This window comes from Pelodiscus sinensis, chromosome 11 (assembly GCF_049634645.1).
Source record: "Pelodiscus sinensis isolate JC-2024 chromosome 11, ASM4963464v1, whole genome shotgun sequence".
In the NCBI taxonomy this organism is placed as follows: domain Eukaryota; kingdom Metazoa; phylum Chordata; order Testudines; family Trionychidae; genus Pelodiscus; species Pelodiscus sinensis.
In genome coordinates, this window is record NC_134721.1 from 43,943,889 (window position 1) to 43,961,003 (window position 17,115).

The 17,115-nt window shown below is 63.5% G+C and overlaps 1 protein-coding gene across 1 annotated transcript in view; it reads left to right on the forward strand.

Moving 5' to 3' along the window:
- Nucleotides 1-1,306: 1,306 nt before the first annotated feature.
- Nucleotides 1,307-17,115, forward strand: part of SEMA3G (semaphorin 3G) — an 89,758-nt gene continuing 73,949 nt past the window's right edge. Inside the window, exon 1 of the mRNA XM_075939490.1 lies at nt 1,307-1,600. Within this exon, the coding sequence (XP_075795605.1) occupies nt 1,480-1,600 (121 nt within the window). The 5' untranslated portion in view covers nt 1,307-1,479. The remainder of the gene's footprint in view (nt 1,601-17,115) is intronic.

Consider the following 17,115-nt stretch of genomic DNA (forward strand, 5'->3'; position numbering starts at 1 on the left):
CACATCCCCCTACGCTCTGGGGCGGGGCCAAAAATGATTTCAGTGTGTGCAAAGGGGCTGCTGGGAAGCGGGCGGAGGTCTGGGCAGGAGGGAGGGGGAAGGAGCAGGCTGGGGGGCTGAGGTCTGGGCAGGAGGGGGGCTGCAGGGCTAAGTGCTAGCCCTGCTCCCTGATGCTGGAGGGGGAGAGCCTCAGAGCCAGGCAAGCCGGGAGCTGGATCGGCCCACCCTTTCTGTGTGGGGCTGGATCCCTGGGGGGCAAGCTGGGCTTGAACACTAACACTGAAACCTCTTGCTCCCTGGGGGCATGACTTGGGGGTGGGCTGAGGAAGGCCCCCCCCGAGATTGGGTGACCTCAGAGGTGGCGAACTGCCGCTCTGAGGGGCCGGCACATCGGGGCTCTCCTAGTTTGCTAACCCCCCAGTGTAAGGTCGCCAGGTGCCCGGTATTCAACCGGACAGTCCGGTTTTTGGGCCTTCTGCCCGGTTAAAAAACCCAGAAAATACTGGACAGGTGCAATGTCTGGTATTTTCTGGTTTTCCAGCTGGACGCTGGATGGAAGCCTGGTGGGGGAGGAGGCGTGATCAGCGCTGGGAGCCTCTGGTTGCATCTGATGTAAGAGTGATGCCTTGGGGAGGAGGAGAACCCCGCTGCCCCCAACCCCCTCCCCGACCAGCCTTGCTTCCTGCCGGCCGTCCCCCTCAATCTCCCTTGGCCAGCCCCGCTGCTCACGACCCCTCTTCCTCCTGGCCAGCCCCACTCCCCTCCCATCTGGTCCCTCTCCCCCGATCAAGTGTGTCCGGTATTTTTTCTGATGCTACCTGGTGACCCTACCCCAGCGAGCCGCCCTGGGCTTGCCTGCGCCCCGCCCTGCATGCGTGTGCACAGAAGCGGTTCGCTCTTCCCGCCTCCTTCATCCACCGCGGCCCCGCCCGCCCGCCCGCCGATGCCGCCAGCGATGGGCTCAGGGGGGCCAGTCAGGGCCTCCGAGGGGGCACGCTTCCCTGAGCCCTCTGCAGTGCTAGGCCTGCCAGAGTGGAAAACCAGGGAGGGGTGGACACAGGCTAGCCCAGAGAGTGTGGGGGTATGGCCCTTTAAGGTGGGAATGCTGGGAAATGGAGTCCGAAGGGCTGCTGGGTAGCCCAGGGTCAGGTGACTGTGGTCAGGTGGGTGTGGGGTGGTATATAAGGCAAGTTGTGAGGTCACTGGCAGAGAGTTGGGGGTGGGGGTAAGATGGGGGGGGGGGGGGGGGACTGGTTCCAGCATGGCTATGCTGGCACACAGCCAGGGGGCTGATGGGCAGGGGTGTGGGCAGACCCCCAAGGAGGGGTGAAGGGAGAAAGAAGAGCCCCTGCTCCACCCACACCTGTTCCTTATTCGGGAGGCTCAGGCGGGCCCTGCTGGTGAGGGGGCCCATGGGGCGGGTGCCCTGCGGAGGCAGGACGGGGTGACCCCATTGGGGCTGGGCATCAGGCTTGTTGGATGGACTGCTACCCCTGCAAGTGGAAGGGTGTCTTTGCGGTGCCTTCTGGACCCCAGCTCCCCCATCGACCAGGGAGGCTGCAGCTGGCGGAAGGGGAAACTGAGGCAGCGACGCTGCAAGGTAAGAGCCTGTCCCAGTGGGGCGGGGAAGACGCTGCTGAGGGATTGGGGGGAGGATCCGACTGAGCTGGGGGCAGACGTTCATCCTGGAGTCTGGCTCCTCTAAAGCTTGTGCCAGTCTGGCCCCTGGGGATCCCTCCCGAGTTCGGAGGGGAAATTCCATTGGCGTGAAACAACAGAGCGATTCTTCGGCCTGCTCCCTTGATGTGACTGGAGCTGCAGCCACACCCCCCTGCCCGTCCCCCGTCTGCTGGCCTGGCTCTTGGCCTTGCCTCAGCTGCTGTTGGTGAGCCTCTCTTGGGTGTCGTAACAGGACAGTCTCGTACCCTGCTCCGCTCGGGGCCGAGCTGGGCTCGGGGGCTGCTGCTGTCGTTTTCTAACCCCCCCTCCCCGCAATGCTGGGCCGTGTGGGGTGTGCATAGAGCCCCTGCCGGCAGGCTGAGAGGGTGGCTTCTCCGTCCGTCTCCAGGGGAGACTTGCCTGCCCTGGGAGGAGAACACAGAGAATCCCGCGCCCGGCGCGAGAAAGCTCCGACTCCCGAGAGGCTGGGCCGAGCCGCTGAGTGAGGGAGCAGCCTGTGAATCCCCCGGACTCGAGCGCTGAGCGGGGGTCTGTGCAGCGCTACGGGCCGGGCGGGGGACCGAGGCTCCTGTGGCAACGCTGCCTGTCCAACCCAGGAGCCGCTGGGCAGCGAGAGGACGGGCGTTCCAGCCCTGAGCGAGCAAAACCCCAGGCGCTGGACCTGGAGTGACTAGTTCAACAGACGCCCGTCTTCGCAGTGGGGCTCGTTAGCTGGGTGCCGCCCGGAGGAGCCTGCTCTTCCGTTCAAAGGCCGCTTCCCAGGAGTAACAGTTCAGCGGCTGGACCGTGGGCAGCCCTCCGAGCAAAACCAGCGGAAGCCTGCCCCTGCGGACGGCCCCGCACCCGGCTAACAGCATCCCCTTGCCCCGGTGGGGTGCTGAGCCCGGGGGAGAGAAGGGGCTGAGGAAAGGATTCATCTCCCACCTGGTGAGCGGGAGAAGCCGTGTCCAGTCTGCCAGCACCTGCCAGCTCTTAGAGCAAGGGAGCTCAACAGCATCCTCACCTCTGAGCTTTGGGCCAGCGTGGGGTGGGGGGCGACGGACCCCTCTGGACGCAGCCTCCGGTCGATCCAGCCGGTGGACGGCAGCTGGGCCCTGTGGCAGAAAGCTGGGCACGTCTCTCCAGTGTGGGATTTAAACACTACGTCTGCCTTGGCTTGGGGTGTCCAGGTGGCTCTGGCTCCGGTGTCCGAGGTGTTGCATTTCGACTGGGAACGGGCACGTGGGGCGGCTGGCTGAGAAAGCCAAACCATGCTGGGGGCTGCAGACCGGAGCTGGCAGCTCCTCGGGGTGTCCCGGTACTGCAGATCCAGGCCTGCTGGACACGGAGGGGAAATCCGCAGGCGCGGAGAAACGGGGCAGATGGTTCAACACCACGCCCCAAAGTGAAACCATCCGGTCTGGAGGTCGGTGGCTCTGCTCCGGTCCCTCCAGCTACCTACCACTGTAGGTGGGAGATGGGGGATCCAGGCTGGCAAATTCCCAGGGAACACTCGGAAAGTGGCCCGGGGGGGGAGACCTAGTGGCGATGCTGGAAAACCTTTCACCCCCAGTCCCACCATAAGGAACAAGCGAAGGCGTCTGGGCGGGCCAGGGGTCCCTGGTTGTACACAGCCCACCCCTCTGTGCAGGCAGCCTGTGCTCGAGAGGAGCAGGCTGGAGCTGAAGGGGACTTTCCGGGGGTGCTGCGGTTGAGGATTGGCTGAGCTGTATGGAGGAAACTTGCTTAGCACATGGTATCAGGCACCACCCAGGGCCTTAGACCTCCTTGGAGAGAGGCTGTGGCCTGCGGAGCAGATGCTGGCAATTAGCACGCCCTCCTCTCCAGCTCCCAGGCCCCGAGACTGATCTTGGCGGAGTGGGAAAGGAAGCAGCGGGCTGAGCCGACGCGCTGGCCCTGGCCGTGACTATCCGGCGGGCTAAGGCCCTTCCAAATCCATGGGCGATTTTTGTCAATTTCAGGGCGCTCGGATTTTAAAAATTGTTTGTCTCGCGCTCTCCAGCCCTTCGGTCTCGCGTCCCCCGGGGGTGGGACTGTCGGGGGCCTGGCCCAAAAGGGTCACAATTGTATTGTCGTGATGCTGCCACCCTGAGTTTTGTGCTGTTGGTGCTGATCTCCCTCCCCCCCCCCCCTCCGCCCCGGGAAATTTGTTTAGTACAGGGAAAGCACAGCAGGGGAGATTTCAGTCTAGCCCTGGTTCTCATGGCAAACAGGCCTCTTGTTATCTTCTCCCCTGGCTTCCCTAGCCTCCCCCGCCTTTCTCCTCCCGTCCCACAGGCCACAAGCAAAATCCTCGTGGCATGACCCCTGCACCTTCCCCGTGTCACTGAAAATAACTTGGAAACCGCTTCAGGGTGGAACACTCGCCCTCTTCTCCAAGCTGCCCGCTTTGTGAAAGTGGGAGAGGAAGCGGTCTCCCCCAGCTTTGTCGAGATGCGGAGTCTAGCTGGCGACCACAGCAGCATGGGGCTGGCTGGCAGGCATCCCGGGGTGGAAGCGCTTGCTCTTGCAAGCACATTGTTGCCTCACAAGTGGTCATGGGGACAGCCGCGTGGCAGCGCCACAAGACTCTGTTGTCTGGTGCTGGGCCATGCGGGGATATGACCAGTTTCTCAGATCCTGACGGGTGTGGAGCAAGTGAATCAGGAAAAGTGATTTCCTTGTGCCTATAACAAGAACTAGGAGGCATCCTGCTGAAAGCAAACCAAAGGAAGTTTTTCTTCACACCATGCACAGTCAACCTGTGGAACTCCTTGCCAGAGGATGTTGTGAAGCCCAGGGTTCTGTAAAGAGCTAGTTAAATTCCTGGGGGTTAGGTCCATCAATGGCTATTAGCCAAGATGGGCAGGGATGGAGTCCCTAGCCTCTGTTTGCCAGAGGCTGGGAGTGGATGACTGGGGAGGATCACTTGATAATTATCTGTTCTAACGGTGTATCTGATGACCGCGCTCCAGCCTGTCTAGGGCACCTGCTGCCCACATAATACACTGGCCACCAGAGTCAGCAGCCTCCTTTGCAGTGGCTAACTGCAGGCCAGGGGCGCTGGCGGAGCTCTGTGGGGAGCCCAGGGCTGGGATGGGGGTGTCTGGGGGGGGCACAGGCTGGGAGTGGGGCGCTGGCAGAGCTCTGTGGGGAGCCCAGGGCTGGGATGGGGGGGTCTGGGGGGGGCACAGGCCGGGAGTGGGGCGCTGGCAGAGCTCTGTGGGGAGCCCAGGGCTGGGATGGGGGTGTCTGGGGGGGGGCACAGGCCGGGAGTGGGGCGCTGGCAGAGCTCTGTGGGGAGCCCAGGGCTGGGATGGGGGGGGGTCTGGGGGGGGCACAGGCCGGGAGTGGGGCGCTGGCAGAGCTCTGTGGGAGCCCAGGGCTGGGATGGGAGTGTCTGGGGGGGGGCACAGGCCAGGAGTGGGGCGCTGGCAGAGCTCTGTGGGGAGCCCAGGGCTGGGATGGGGGTGTCTGGGGGGGGCACAGGCCGGGAGTGGGGCGCTGGCAGAGCTCTGTGGGGAGCCCAGGGCTGGGATGGGGGGTGTCTCTGGGGGGGCACAGGCCAGGAGTGGGGCGCTGGCAGAGCTCTGTGGGGAGCCCAGGGCTGGGATGGGGGGTGTCTCTGGGGGGGCACAGGCCGGGAGTGGGGCGCTGGCAGAGCTCTGTGGGGAGCCCAGGGCTGGGATGGGGGTGTCTGGGGGGGCACAGGCCGGGAGTGGGGCGCTGGCAGAGCTCTGTGGGGAGCCCAGGGCTGGGATGGGGGTGTCGGGGGGGGCACAGGCCGGGAGTGGGGCGCTGGCAGAGCTCTGTGGGGAGCCCAGGGCTGGGATAGGTGTCTGGGGGGGGCACAGGCCGGGAGTGGGGCGCTGGCAGAGCTCTGTGGGGAGCCCAGGGCTGGGATGGGGGTGTCGGGGGGGGCACAGGCCGGGAGTGGGGCGCTGACAGAGCTCTGTGGGGAGCCCAGGGCTGGGATGGGGGTGTCTGGGGGGGCACAGGCCAGGAGTGGGGCGCTGGCAGAGCTCTGTGGGGAGCCCAGGGCTGGGATGGGGGTGTCTGGGGGGGCACAGGCCAGGAGTGGGGCGCTGGCAGAGCTCTGTGGGGAGCCCAGGGCTGGGATAGGGGTGTCTGTGGGGGGGCACAGGCCGGGAGTGGGGCGCTGGCAGAGCTCTGTGGGGAGCCCAGGGCTGGGATGGGGGTGTCTGGGGGGGGCACAGGCCGGGAGTGGGGCGCTGGCAGAGCTCTGGGGGGAGCCCAGGGCTGGGATGGGGGTGTCTGGGGGGGCACAGGCCGGGAGTGGGGCGCTGGCAGAGCTCTGGGGGGAGCCCAGGGCTGGGATGGGGGGTCCTGCCCCCAGGGAGCGAGGGAGTCGGCAGCGCGGTGGGCGGTGGGGCTCTGCACTCGACCCCCCTCCTAGTGCTGGCGGTGGAGCCTTTCCCGGAGCCTCTGAAATCCTGGCTGCGATCGTTGAGCTGCAGCCTGTCGCCCTGGGAGCCGTGTCCCGGGCCTGCCCAGCGCAGGGCGAGGAGGCTGTCGTGCTGGCCAGGCCCGGGTCCAAGCCAAGCCCCCGGCCGGCGCTCAGCCCAGCTCAGGGCCTCCGGGCGGGGGAATCGGCCGTTTGAGGCTGAGCAGATTCTTTGTGTTGGCAGCAGCCTCCTGGGTCCCGCTGAGGCTGATCTGGGAAAGGGCTTCCCAGGGAAGGTGCCTGGGGACCATGGGTAGAGGATGAATGCCCAGCTGGGAAAGGCATGCTCCAGCCCCGCCCCTTCTGCCCGAGGCCACGCCCCTGGACCCAAGCCCCGCCCACCCCAGCTGGATCCTTCCTCCGTGCTGTGGCCCCATCCTTCCCAGTGGCCGGGGGGCATGTAGGCAGTATTGGGAAGGCTCCCCCCCCGTCCAGCCTGTCTCTGCCATGGGCTAGCCCCCGCCTCGGCCTGGTGCCTGCTCAAGCACCGCGCCCCCCGCACACCGAGCTGGGCCAGGCAGAATCCCTGCTGGCAGCTGCTCCCCCCTCCGTCTCCTCCCCAGGGAGCGGGGGAAGCAGAGGCCGAGCTGCCCGTGGCGCGGAAGGAGCCCAGGCGAGTTGGGGGGTGGCGCTGGCCTGGACCTGGAGGCTCATGGAAGGCCGGGGCCTAGTCAGCTGAGGTCTCTGCTCCCTGCAGGAACTGCAACCCCCTGGCTGGGGATGCAGCTGAGGCGAGGCCACGTGCCGGGCGGCTGGCAGGGGCGTTCTCCCCGCGGCCACGGGCCGGGCGGCTGGCAGGGGCGTTCTCCCCGCGGCCACGGGCCGGGCGGCTGGCAGGGGCGTTCTCCCCGCGGCCACGGGCCGGGCGGCTGGCAGGGGCGTTCTCCCCGCGGCCACGGGCCGGGCGGCTGGCAGGGGCGTTCTCCCCGCGGCCACGGGCCGGGCGGCTGGCAGGGGCGTTCTCCCCGCGGCCACGGGCCGGGCGGCTGGCAGGGGCGTTCTCCCCGCGGCCACGGGCCGGGCGGCTGGCAGGGGCGTTCTCCCCGCGGCCACGGGCCGGGCGGCTGGCAGGGGCGTTCTCCCCGCGGCCACGGGCCGGGCGGCTGGCAGGGGCGTTCTCCCCGCGGCCACGGGCCGGGCGGCTGGCAGGGGCGTTCTCCCCGCGGCCACGGGCCGGGCGGCTGGCAGGGGCGTTCTCCCCGCGGCCACGGGCCGGGCGGCTGGCAGGGGCGTTCTCCCCGCGGCCACGGGCCGGGCGGCTGGCAGGGGCGTTCTCCCCGCGGCCACGGGCCGGGCGGCTGGCAGGGGCGTTCTCCCCGCGGCCACGGGCCGGGCGGCTGGCAGGGGCGTTCTCCCCGCGGCCACGGGCCGGGCGGCTGGCAGGGGCGTTCTCCCCGCGGCCACGGGCCGGGCGGCTGGCAGGGGCGTTCTCCCCGCGGCCACGGGCCGGGCGGCTGGCAGCGGATGCTGGCTGGTGAATTAACCCCTTTGGCCACAGAGCCTAGTTACGGCCTAATCTGAGCCCTGTCCCTCCTTGGCCCCCTCCAGGGGTCTTGCCCGCAGTTGGTTAGCAGGCAGGGACGGTCTCCTTTGGGTTTGTACAGCGCCTGGCGCGAGGGGCTCAGAAACCCGTGGGCACGGCCATCAGGCAAGCGCTGAGTCCCCCAAGGTCCAGGAGCCGCTGAGTGGGGGCACGGATGAGAGACCTGGTCCCCTGCCCAAGGATCTGCCTGGGTTTGGTTTCTCAGGCGTCCAGGAGAATGGCTGGCGGCTCCCGTGTGGACGGATGGGCACTCGGGGCGGGATGTAGATCGGGGTGCCCAGCCTGCCCCCGGACGCCTCAATTGGGGCCAAGCAGGGGCAGGCTGGGCTGCCTGGGTCTGTGGGAAGGGACTGGACCCTTGCGGGGTGACGGGGCCGGCGGTAGCCCTGCCCTGGGCTGACTGCTTTCCATGCTGTAACCTTCCCTTTGGGGGGCTCCGTGCACCCACCCTGCAGCCGGTGCTCCAGCCCCACCTCCCCAGCTGGAGGGTCTGGCTCCCCCGCGGCGCCCGCGCTCAGACAATAGCCACCATGTGTGCGGCGTAATGACGGCAGCTGACTCCAATTACTGCTCCCGGGGCCCTGCGTGTTGGCTGCGCTGGGCAAGTGAGAGCAGGCCTTTCATCTGCCGAACGTGGCTTCAATTAGCCGCCCCGGCTCCTCGGGGCGCAGGGAAGCCGGCACCTCCCCATCCCCGCGGACAGAAGCCAGGCGATAGGCGTGGGTCTGTGGCGGAGGCCCGTTCCCCACTGCCTGGCCGTAGGGGCTGGGGCGGCCGGGTGTGGAAACGCCACTGCGGGAAGGGGAGCCGCCGGCGAATCAGGCCCCTGGCCCCTCGCGTCGTGCATGGTCCCCGGGAGCCGTGCCAAGTGCACCTCAGACGGGTCGCCGGTGCCCCTCCGTGCTCACCTGGCACCCGTGCGAATGGCAGCACGGGGTGCTTGGCCCTGGAGACGCGGCAGCTGCAGGTGACTGGAGGCGCTGGGCTCCCGGGGAGGGTGCGGGTCTGTGGGAGGGTGGATTGCTAATGCTTCAAGTGGGCAGGATCTGGCTGGCGTGGGGGAAACCTGCCAGCCCAGGGCGCTGTCTGCGGTGGCCGGGGGAATCAGGCCCCTTGACCCCTCTCTGTTTGCTTTCTCGGGTGCCAGGCAGGAGCTAACGCAGCCCTGCCTTTCCCAAGGCGAAACAAGCTGGAAAGGCCCCCGGGCTCCAACCAGCTCCCCTTGGGACCCCCCCGGGCTGTGGCAAAGCGAGCAGCCCCCAGAGGCTGGGCAGTGACTCCCAGGGGGCTTTGGCAGGGCTGTGAGACATGGATGAGGATTCTCTCCAGTTCCTTGCTGCTGTCTGTGTCAGTGTCCCTGCCTGACTGCTCCTGCCGCGGGCGCGCAGAAAGCCAGCCGCGGATAGGAAGAGGGGAGGAGGAACCTGCCTCTCTTCTGGGAATTGTGGGGCCCCGGCGCTCAGAGGAGACAGCGAACTCTGCTCGCTGGCTCAGCAGAGACAGTGTCCTGAGCACGGCTGGCATGTGCACGGAGCTGTACGCGCCCTGTGAGGAGCACCGGCCCTGCGAGCCGTCTCAGGAGGGCTGTGGAGAGGCTCCCTGCCCCCTGCCACGGGGGTGATGGTCGGTAGTGGCGCTGCACTGCCGGCGTTTGGACGAGGCCCTCTCCCTGGGGTGTGGCTCCGTGGTGTTTGTACAGCACCGGGCGCAACGGGGCTCGGGAATCCTTGGGCACTGCCCTCAAGCAAAGAGGATCTCGTACAAACAAACAACCCGGCGTCACTGCCTGGGGGGCTGCCCCTCTCCAGGCTTCTTGTCTGGAAGGGGCAGTTCCCGGGTGGCTGGGAGGTAGCCGCATGGGAAGGCAGATCCTCCTGCTCCTTCCTGGTGGTTCTCTAGTGACTTGGGGCTGCCGAGACGCCCTGTGGTCCCACGAGGGACAGACGCTCTTCCGTGCCCGGATCCCTGCACCAGATTCAGCCAGGGGCTCGGCTTGGAGGAGACAGGCCCGCCCCCGGGAGTCTCGGCGTCTGATCTCAAAGCCCTTTGTCTCTGTGGGCCCAGGCACCTTCCGCCGGCCAATAAGGGCAGAGGGGGAAACCGGCAGGAGCGCCAGACCCGGCCTCACCGATAGGTCCCCTTGGAGTGTTGGGGCACGTTTGCTAAGGCTCGGGGAGAGGGGAGAGATCAGAGGGGAGCGAAGGTGTCTGGACGCGGCCCAGCGCCGGCCTGGCAGATAAGCAAGGCCCGTCTGTCGGAGCCGGGGCGACGGGGGCGACCGTTCATCGCTCAGATAACGGGCACCTGCTGCAGCAGGATCCCCGAGCCAGGGCACGCTCAGAGCGCCGGCTGGGTCCCCGCCTCTAGCCTGGAGACTGCGGCTCTGGTGTCCTGGAGAGCGCTGGAGGCCTGTGGCTGGGTGGCTTGCCCCAGCCTGCTCTCTGGGAGGCTGCGAGGCACCAAGCTCCCGGTCTCCGCAGATCGCAGTGGGGCAACATGGAGCGGCGGGCGGGGGGCGTCCCGGCCCTGGGGAGCTCCCAGCTAAAATAGACGCGATGGCCAGGCTGGGGAGGGAAGAGTCTGAGCTCTCACAAGGGACGGGGGAGGACAGCCCTGCCGCCTTGCAGCACTGCGTGTGCCTGAAGGGCGGGAGCAGCGGCTGGCTGCTAGAAGAGCTGTCTGCATCCTGTGCCTGCCCCGCCTGGCCGTCAGGAGCAGTCCTGTCCCTGCCCCCGGGCACGGGGCGACTCCCAGCTGCACAGTGAGCTAGAGCTGGGACACCCACTGAATTGCCCCCCTTCTGGGCTGGGGGGGTGCCGCTTGGGGGGGGTGCCTCTTGCGGGGCCCCCCTTTCCGGGCTTGGGGGGGGTGCCTCTTGCGGGGCCCCCCTTTCCGGGCTTGGGGGGGGTGCCTCTTGCGGGGGCCCCCTTTCCGGGCTTGGGGGGGGTGCCTCTTGCGGGGCCCCCCTTTCCGGGCTTGGGGGGGGTGCCTCTTGCGGGGCCCCCTTTCCGGGCTTGGGGGGGTGCCTCTTGCGGGGCCCCCTTTCCGGGCTTGGGGGGGTGCCTCTTGCGGGGCCCCCTTTCCGGGCTTGGGGGGGTGCCTCTTGCAGGGCCCCCTTTCCGGGCTTGGGGGGGTGTCTCTTGTGGGGGCCCCCTTCTGGGCTCAGGAAGGTGCGGTCTCTTCTGGGGGCCCCCCTTTCCAGGCGTGGGGGGGGGGGTCTTTTGCGGCATCCCCTTTCCGGGCTCGGGGGTCTTGCACAGGCCCTCGTGAGTTGCCCGTGGGATCAGCAGCAGGGCAGGAAGCAGCTGCCCTGAGCCGCCCACAGGCCTGTTGCTCTTTCCGAGTGGGCGTGCCGGAGCATGGGGGCCACGGTGGCTACCCGGACTTTCTGCCTTCCCGGCACCGGGGTTGCTGATGGGAAGCCGGGGCTGCCTGGGCCTGCTCGGCCGGGTGAAATCGAGCAAGCGGGGTTCTCCCGGGCTGCCGCTTCCTTGGTCTCGTCCCCGCCTCTGGCCCAGCGTGCCCGCAGTTCCCCTCCTGCTGTGCGTAAATCCCGATCTCTACCCAGCCCTCCAGACGGGCAGCCCCCCCCAGCCCGGGCGCCCAGCGTGCTCGGTGCTGTCCAGAGGCACAGCAGGGGCCCGCGCCTGCCTCGGGGTGGAGGAGGGGAAGGGACTTGCCCCGGGCCGGCTGGCAGTGCTGGGACTAAATCCCACGTCTGTTGCTGTCGCTTGTGCGGCACGGCCTCGCGCCAGGGCCACGTCACGCCGGCTACACACCCCTCCCTGCCGTGGGCGCTGCTCCAGAGGTTGCTCAGGCTCCGGCACGTGGCTCACAGTGGACATGGGATGTTTCCAAGGGGGCCGGCACACTCCAGGCAGCCTGAGGTTGGGAGGAAAGTGGATTCAAGGCACCGTTTCGGCTCAACAGCCTTATGTAGACGCAGGTGCCTGGAACTGCCCTGCTCGTCTCCGGGACACACAGGCTCCTCACACCCCGGGTGCCAGGGTGAGAGCTCTGCTTGCCACCACCCAGGCTAGGCAGAGCAGGACACGACGTCTCCGTGGCTCGGGCCACCAGCTGCCTGCGCAAGGGGCCTTCCAGGGACAAACAGCCAAGCGCGGGTGCGCACTGTACGGGCAGGTTCCCGGGGGGTTCAGCTCTTGGCAGTGCCCACTTGATGCCGCCCTGTGCCTCCTGGCCCACCCCGGCCCCTCCTGCAGCGCTGTGGGGTGCGAACGCCAGCTACTCGCGGGTGGCATTACTGAGCAGCCGGGCAAAATCCACGCGCTGCCGGGAGGGACATTGCGAAGCCGGGGGCTGGCTTCCTTTCAAAGCCCACAGCAATAGAAGCCTGTTTTCCACCCCTCGTCCCCAGCCTCACATCCCTCCACATCTGCCTCCGGTTGCCATCGCCTTCCCCCAAACACATGCTCTCCCTTGGCTTGCCGGGGAGTGGAATTGCTTCCAGGCTTGGTAATCTCTGTCAAAATATTAGTGTTCCCAAGCTGGTGGTTCCCTCTCGCTTAATCCTCAAGCGTTCGCCCTCGGAGAGGGAATCTCTCCAAGCCGGCAGCAGCTGGGAGCCCCCGAGCCAAGAGGACACGGTCCCCCCAGCGTGGCTTGCCCTCTGCCAAGCCCGCGGGCAGGTCGCTCATGAGGCACCCATGAAATCCCTGCTCCCTACTGCCTCCCAGGGAGTGACACTACTTGGGGAGAAGGCAGATCTGAGCCACTGTGGGGTCCCCCGACCATCACTCAAGCCAGACCGTGCCCCGGCCTGCTTGCTGAGGGGATAGCAGGGATGGGGGATGGATGGGGGTTAGTTACCTTGATCCTGGGGTGCTGTGGCCCTACCTGCCGGGTGCCGCCTCTCAATGGTCCTGGAGGCAGGATTTCAGGGACCTTGCCCCTCTGATAGTCAGCCAACAGGATTCCCGGCTGAGATCCGCCTAGGGATGTCAAATATCGGTTCATTGAATAGTCGGATAATCTCATGAATTCTTACCAGTTAGTGGGCTATTCTATGGTCCCCGGGAGGGCGGGGGGGGGGGGGGGGGGGGGGTGGCGGCAGCTAGTGTACTCCAGCCCCACTCCCGAGAAGTCCCCTGCCACTCCACACTGTGTGTGTCTAGCAGAGGCAGCAGTGTGGGGTGCCAGGTGGGAGTGGGTCCGCCCCTGTCCCAGGGAGGGCCTGAGCTCTGGACCTGGAACGAGCCGGAACTGAACTGGGCTGCCTGCTCGCGGGACTCCTAATTCACGTAATGCAGAGCCGCAGCGGGGTAAGAACATTAGAACGGCCGTAGTGGGTCAGACAATGGCCCATCTAGCCCAGCGTCCTGTCTGAGCACGGTGGCCAATGCCAAGTGCCCCAGAGGGCGGGAACACAGCAGGGATTCCTCACGTGATCTCTTCCCCGTCACCCATCTCCAGTCAAACAGCGGCTAGGGACACCATTCCTACCCAGCCTGGCTAATAGCCATTCGTGGACCTAACTTCCATCAATCCATCTAGCTCTTTTTTGAACCCTGTTAAAGTCCTAGCCTTCACCACCTCCTCCGGCAAGGAGTTCCACAGGTTGAGTGTGTGCTGCCTGAAGAAAAACTTCCTTTTGTTTGCTTTAAACCTGCTGCCTATTCATTTCATTGGGTGACCCCTTCTTATATTGTGGGAATAAGGGCATAACTTTTCCTTATTCACTTTTCCACACCTGTCATGATTGGGATAAGTCCTGGACCTGGCGCGAGCCGGGACTGAGCTGGGCGGCTGGCCAGCCTGCTAAAAATGTACTGGCAGGGTGTGTGTGTGTGTGTGTGTGTGTGTGTGTGTGTGTGTGTGTGTGTGTGTGTGTGTGTGTGTGTGTGTCACGCTTCTTGTGTTGAGGTGCTGGCCCCACCGGTACTCTGGTGTCGTGGTCCCTTTGAAACTGTTTGACCTGGGCCACCCGCATGTCTGAGGCCTGTGGGGGCCACTGGTCCTTCCACTAGGCCTGTGGGGGCCACTTGTCCCGGCTCCGAGCCCTCTCACCTGCCCGGAGCAGCCGGCCTATCCTGCTCTTCCCCTCTCGCCGCTGTGGGGGTGTAAGGAGCAGCCTGCAGAGCCGGGACGTGTTGGTCCCGGACAGAAGAGCTGAGGGTCTTGCTCGGTTTGAATGTTGATGGAAGCGTGGCCATGCCCCTTGGCCATGACGGCGGCTCCAGCCCGGTGCGGCCTATGGCTCTGTGGCGGGCGTTCCCCAGAGACACGGCGTGCCGCTTGGTCCGAGTTCCTCGGTCTGTTTCCTTAACTGATTGTTTATAACCCGTAGCCGCCCGAACATCACCCTGTGGGAGCAGCCGCATGGAGAGCCGGTTTGGCTTTCCCGGGCCAACCCCGCCGTGCAGACATGCCCGACAGGCCGGGTTCTCACGGGGCTGCTTATGAGGAGCGCTGGGTTGTTGCCGACCGGAGGCCCGTCCGTTCATTCGAGCAGCGAGAAGTTGTTTTGAATTAAGCCCTATGGGGAGAAGGAATTAAGTGGATTTTGCAGACGGAGAGTAGCAAAAAATCAACTCGGCTCTTGGCTGCTCTATCGCAGCCGGAGTCGTTTCAGCCCAAATTGTTTAGCACAAGATCCTGACAACGCTCCACAACCAGCTCGCTGTGGATCGGTGTTTCTAGCTGTCCCCTTTGAGGACCGCCAGGCTGTGTATTACACACTGGAACAGGGACACTGGAGGGTGCAGACACCAGTTGCCTGCGGGGCTCTTCACAGTTCTTTGGCTGCAGAGCAGTGGTCAAGCTCCTCAGAGATTCATAGGAGCCCTCCTGAGATCCTTCACTTTGGATCCTGCAGCTGGTGCGATGAATAATCCTGCCTTGGCCAGGTGCGGCCCCCCCCTCCCCTCCCCGTGGGTCCTCCTGAAAGGAAGTCCCTCCTGTGACCCAGCCTCTCCCTGCCTTTGAACCTCTCGCTGGAAGTTAGTCTTCTGAAGAGCATCTCATAGACTTTAAGGTCAGAAGGGACCATTATGATCATCTAGTCTGACCCCCCTGCACAATGCAGGCCACAGAATCTCACCCACCCCTCCTAGAATAATCCTCTCACTTATATCTCAGATATTGAAGCCTTCAAATACTTTGAAGACCCCAAGATGCAGAGAATCCTCCAGCTGTGATCTGTGCCCCATGCTACAGAGGAAGGCGAAAAACCTCCAGGGCCTCTTCCAATCTACCCTGGAGGAAAATTCTTTCCTGACCCCAAATATGGCGATCAGCTAAACCCTGAGCATGTGGGCAAGACTCATCAGCCAGACACCCAGAAAGTTTTCTATAGTAACTCCTATCATCCCTCCATTGACCTATTCCCACTGATAATGAATGGACAATTAGTTACCAAGATCATGTTATCTCATCAAACCATCCCCTTCATAAACCCATCTAGTTTAATCTTGAAACCAGATAGATCTTTTGCCCCCACTACTTCCCTTGGAAGGCCGTTCCAGAACCTCACTCCTCTAATGGTTAGAAACCTTTGTCTAATCTCAAGTCTAAACTTCCTACTAGCCAGCTTGTATCCATTTGTTCTTGTGTCCACATTGGTATTAAGCTTAAATAATTCCTCTCCCTGCCTGGTATTTATCCCTCTAATATATTTAAAAAGTGCAATCATGTCCCCCCTCAGCCTTCTTTTGGTTAAGGTAAACAAGCCAAGCTCCTTGAGTCTCCTTTCATAAGACAGGTTTTCCATTCCTCGGATCATCCTAGTGGCCCTTCTTTGTACCTGTTCCATCTCCCACCCCCCAGGGCATCGTAAGGGACCGAGCAGGGGGATCCATGGTGGAAAGCAGAGAAGTCTCCTTGGAGATGCTTTCTCTCCAGTCTAGCATGCAGGGCGGTGTCAGAACCTCGACTGGTATGGGAATTAGATGAACAGTTGCACTGTTTTCCCTGGTTGCACTGTTTTCCCTGGTCTGGTTGCACTGTTCTCCCTGGTCTTTTGGGACCACTCTTTGCTGTGGATGAACACTTTGGGAAAGGGTGCAGATAGCGAAGGTGAAAAAGTCGTGGGCCAAGTCCCTCCCGTCTTTTATGGGATTGGCATCTGAAAATAATTATGCATAACTCGAAGATGCTTTGGACAAAATCCCCTGTGTCACCCATCCATTTTAGTGTTGCAGTCTGCTGGCTCTGCGTATCTTATTTTGGGGCATGTATCATTCCTGTATGTAAAGTTAGAAATATGAGGTATGAGATCGTTTGGGGTTTTCACTGTGCAAATGAGGGTGACTTGAGAACAGCCTGGTTTGTCCTTCAAGTCTGAGCAGTGGTTGGTCGTAGGAAGACATGTGACTATACCACCTGGCACTCGGCCCCCAGTTTGACCAGGTAATTTTCCGTGGAAAGACGGGGGATAGAGAACAAAAGATTCCCACCCAGGGAAGTCTATAAAAATAATGGGAAGCTATCAGTCCCTTTGTCTTTGGCTGGTGTAACGCACCCAAAGGGACAGCTGGAGATCCAAGTCGGTGTAAAAGATCACTTTTTATTTTAAAGCGTGCCAGAAACGGAGCAGGTTTTAGGGCAAGGTTATAATAAGCTTTAGTGTATTGGAACTAGCTAGGCATTTTTTTATTTTAATCCTGTAACTTGCTTTGATATGTCTGTTTCCACCTGCAACCACTTAAGATCCTACTGTTTGTACTTAATAAAAACTTTTGTTTATTGTCCGTGCAAATAATGGTCGCCTGGAGGAGAGCAATCAGTGTGCATATCGCTCTTCCATTGATAGAGGGTGAACATCCTCATGAGTGCTCTTTGTGTAAAACTTTGACTCAGAGAAAGATGGATTGATTTGGGGGTTTGATCCCTTTTGGGGGTTGGCTTCCTGGATGCTGAGCCCTACAATTGCATCCTCCCAGAGCTGAAGTGGTTCAGTGTCTGCATTGCTCTTCCGTTACCCCAACTGTGTGCTTTGTCTGGGGGAGACCAGAAGATCTAGCCCGGCAGGACAGGATGGTGGGGAGCCCGAGAGCAAGAAGGTAGGTGTCAATGGTATAATTAGCACACTGGGGAACAGCCCCAAGGGGTCTTCTATGATGCACCCCCTCGCAAGTGGGATGGGGTGGGAGGTAATAGGCACCTATCTAAGGAAAATCCCCAAATAACGGGACTGTCTGTGCCCATTGAGGCACACTGGAATGTTCATCTACTGAACGTTCCAGAGATGTCTGAATGTTCCGTTGCTGCCAGGAGACGGATAGTAGAATGGCAGCGTGTGAGGTGGTGACTGCGCCCGTGGCTGGGTGCTTCGTGGTCTTTCGTTCCAGCTGGGCGACTGGCTGAGGCTCATGGGATACCTTCCATACTACTAGCTTAGCCAATTGTCCTGGGGGTAAATCTGCCCCAGCTGCTCCTGTCCCATGCAGAGGGCAAGAAAGAGGCTTCACAGGAGCCCTTGGGCCGGAGC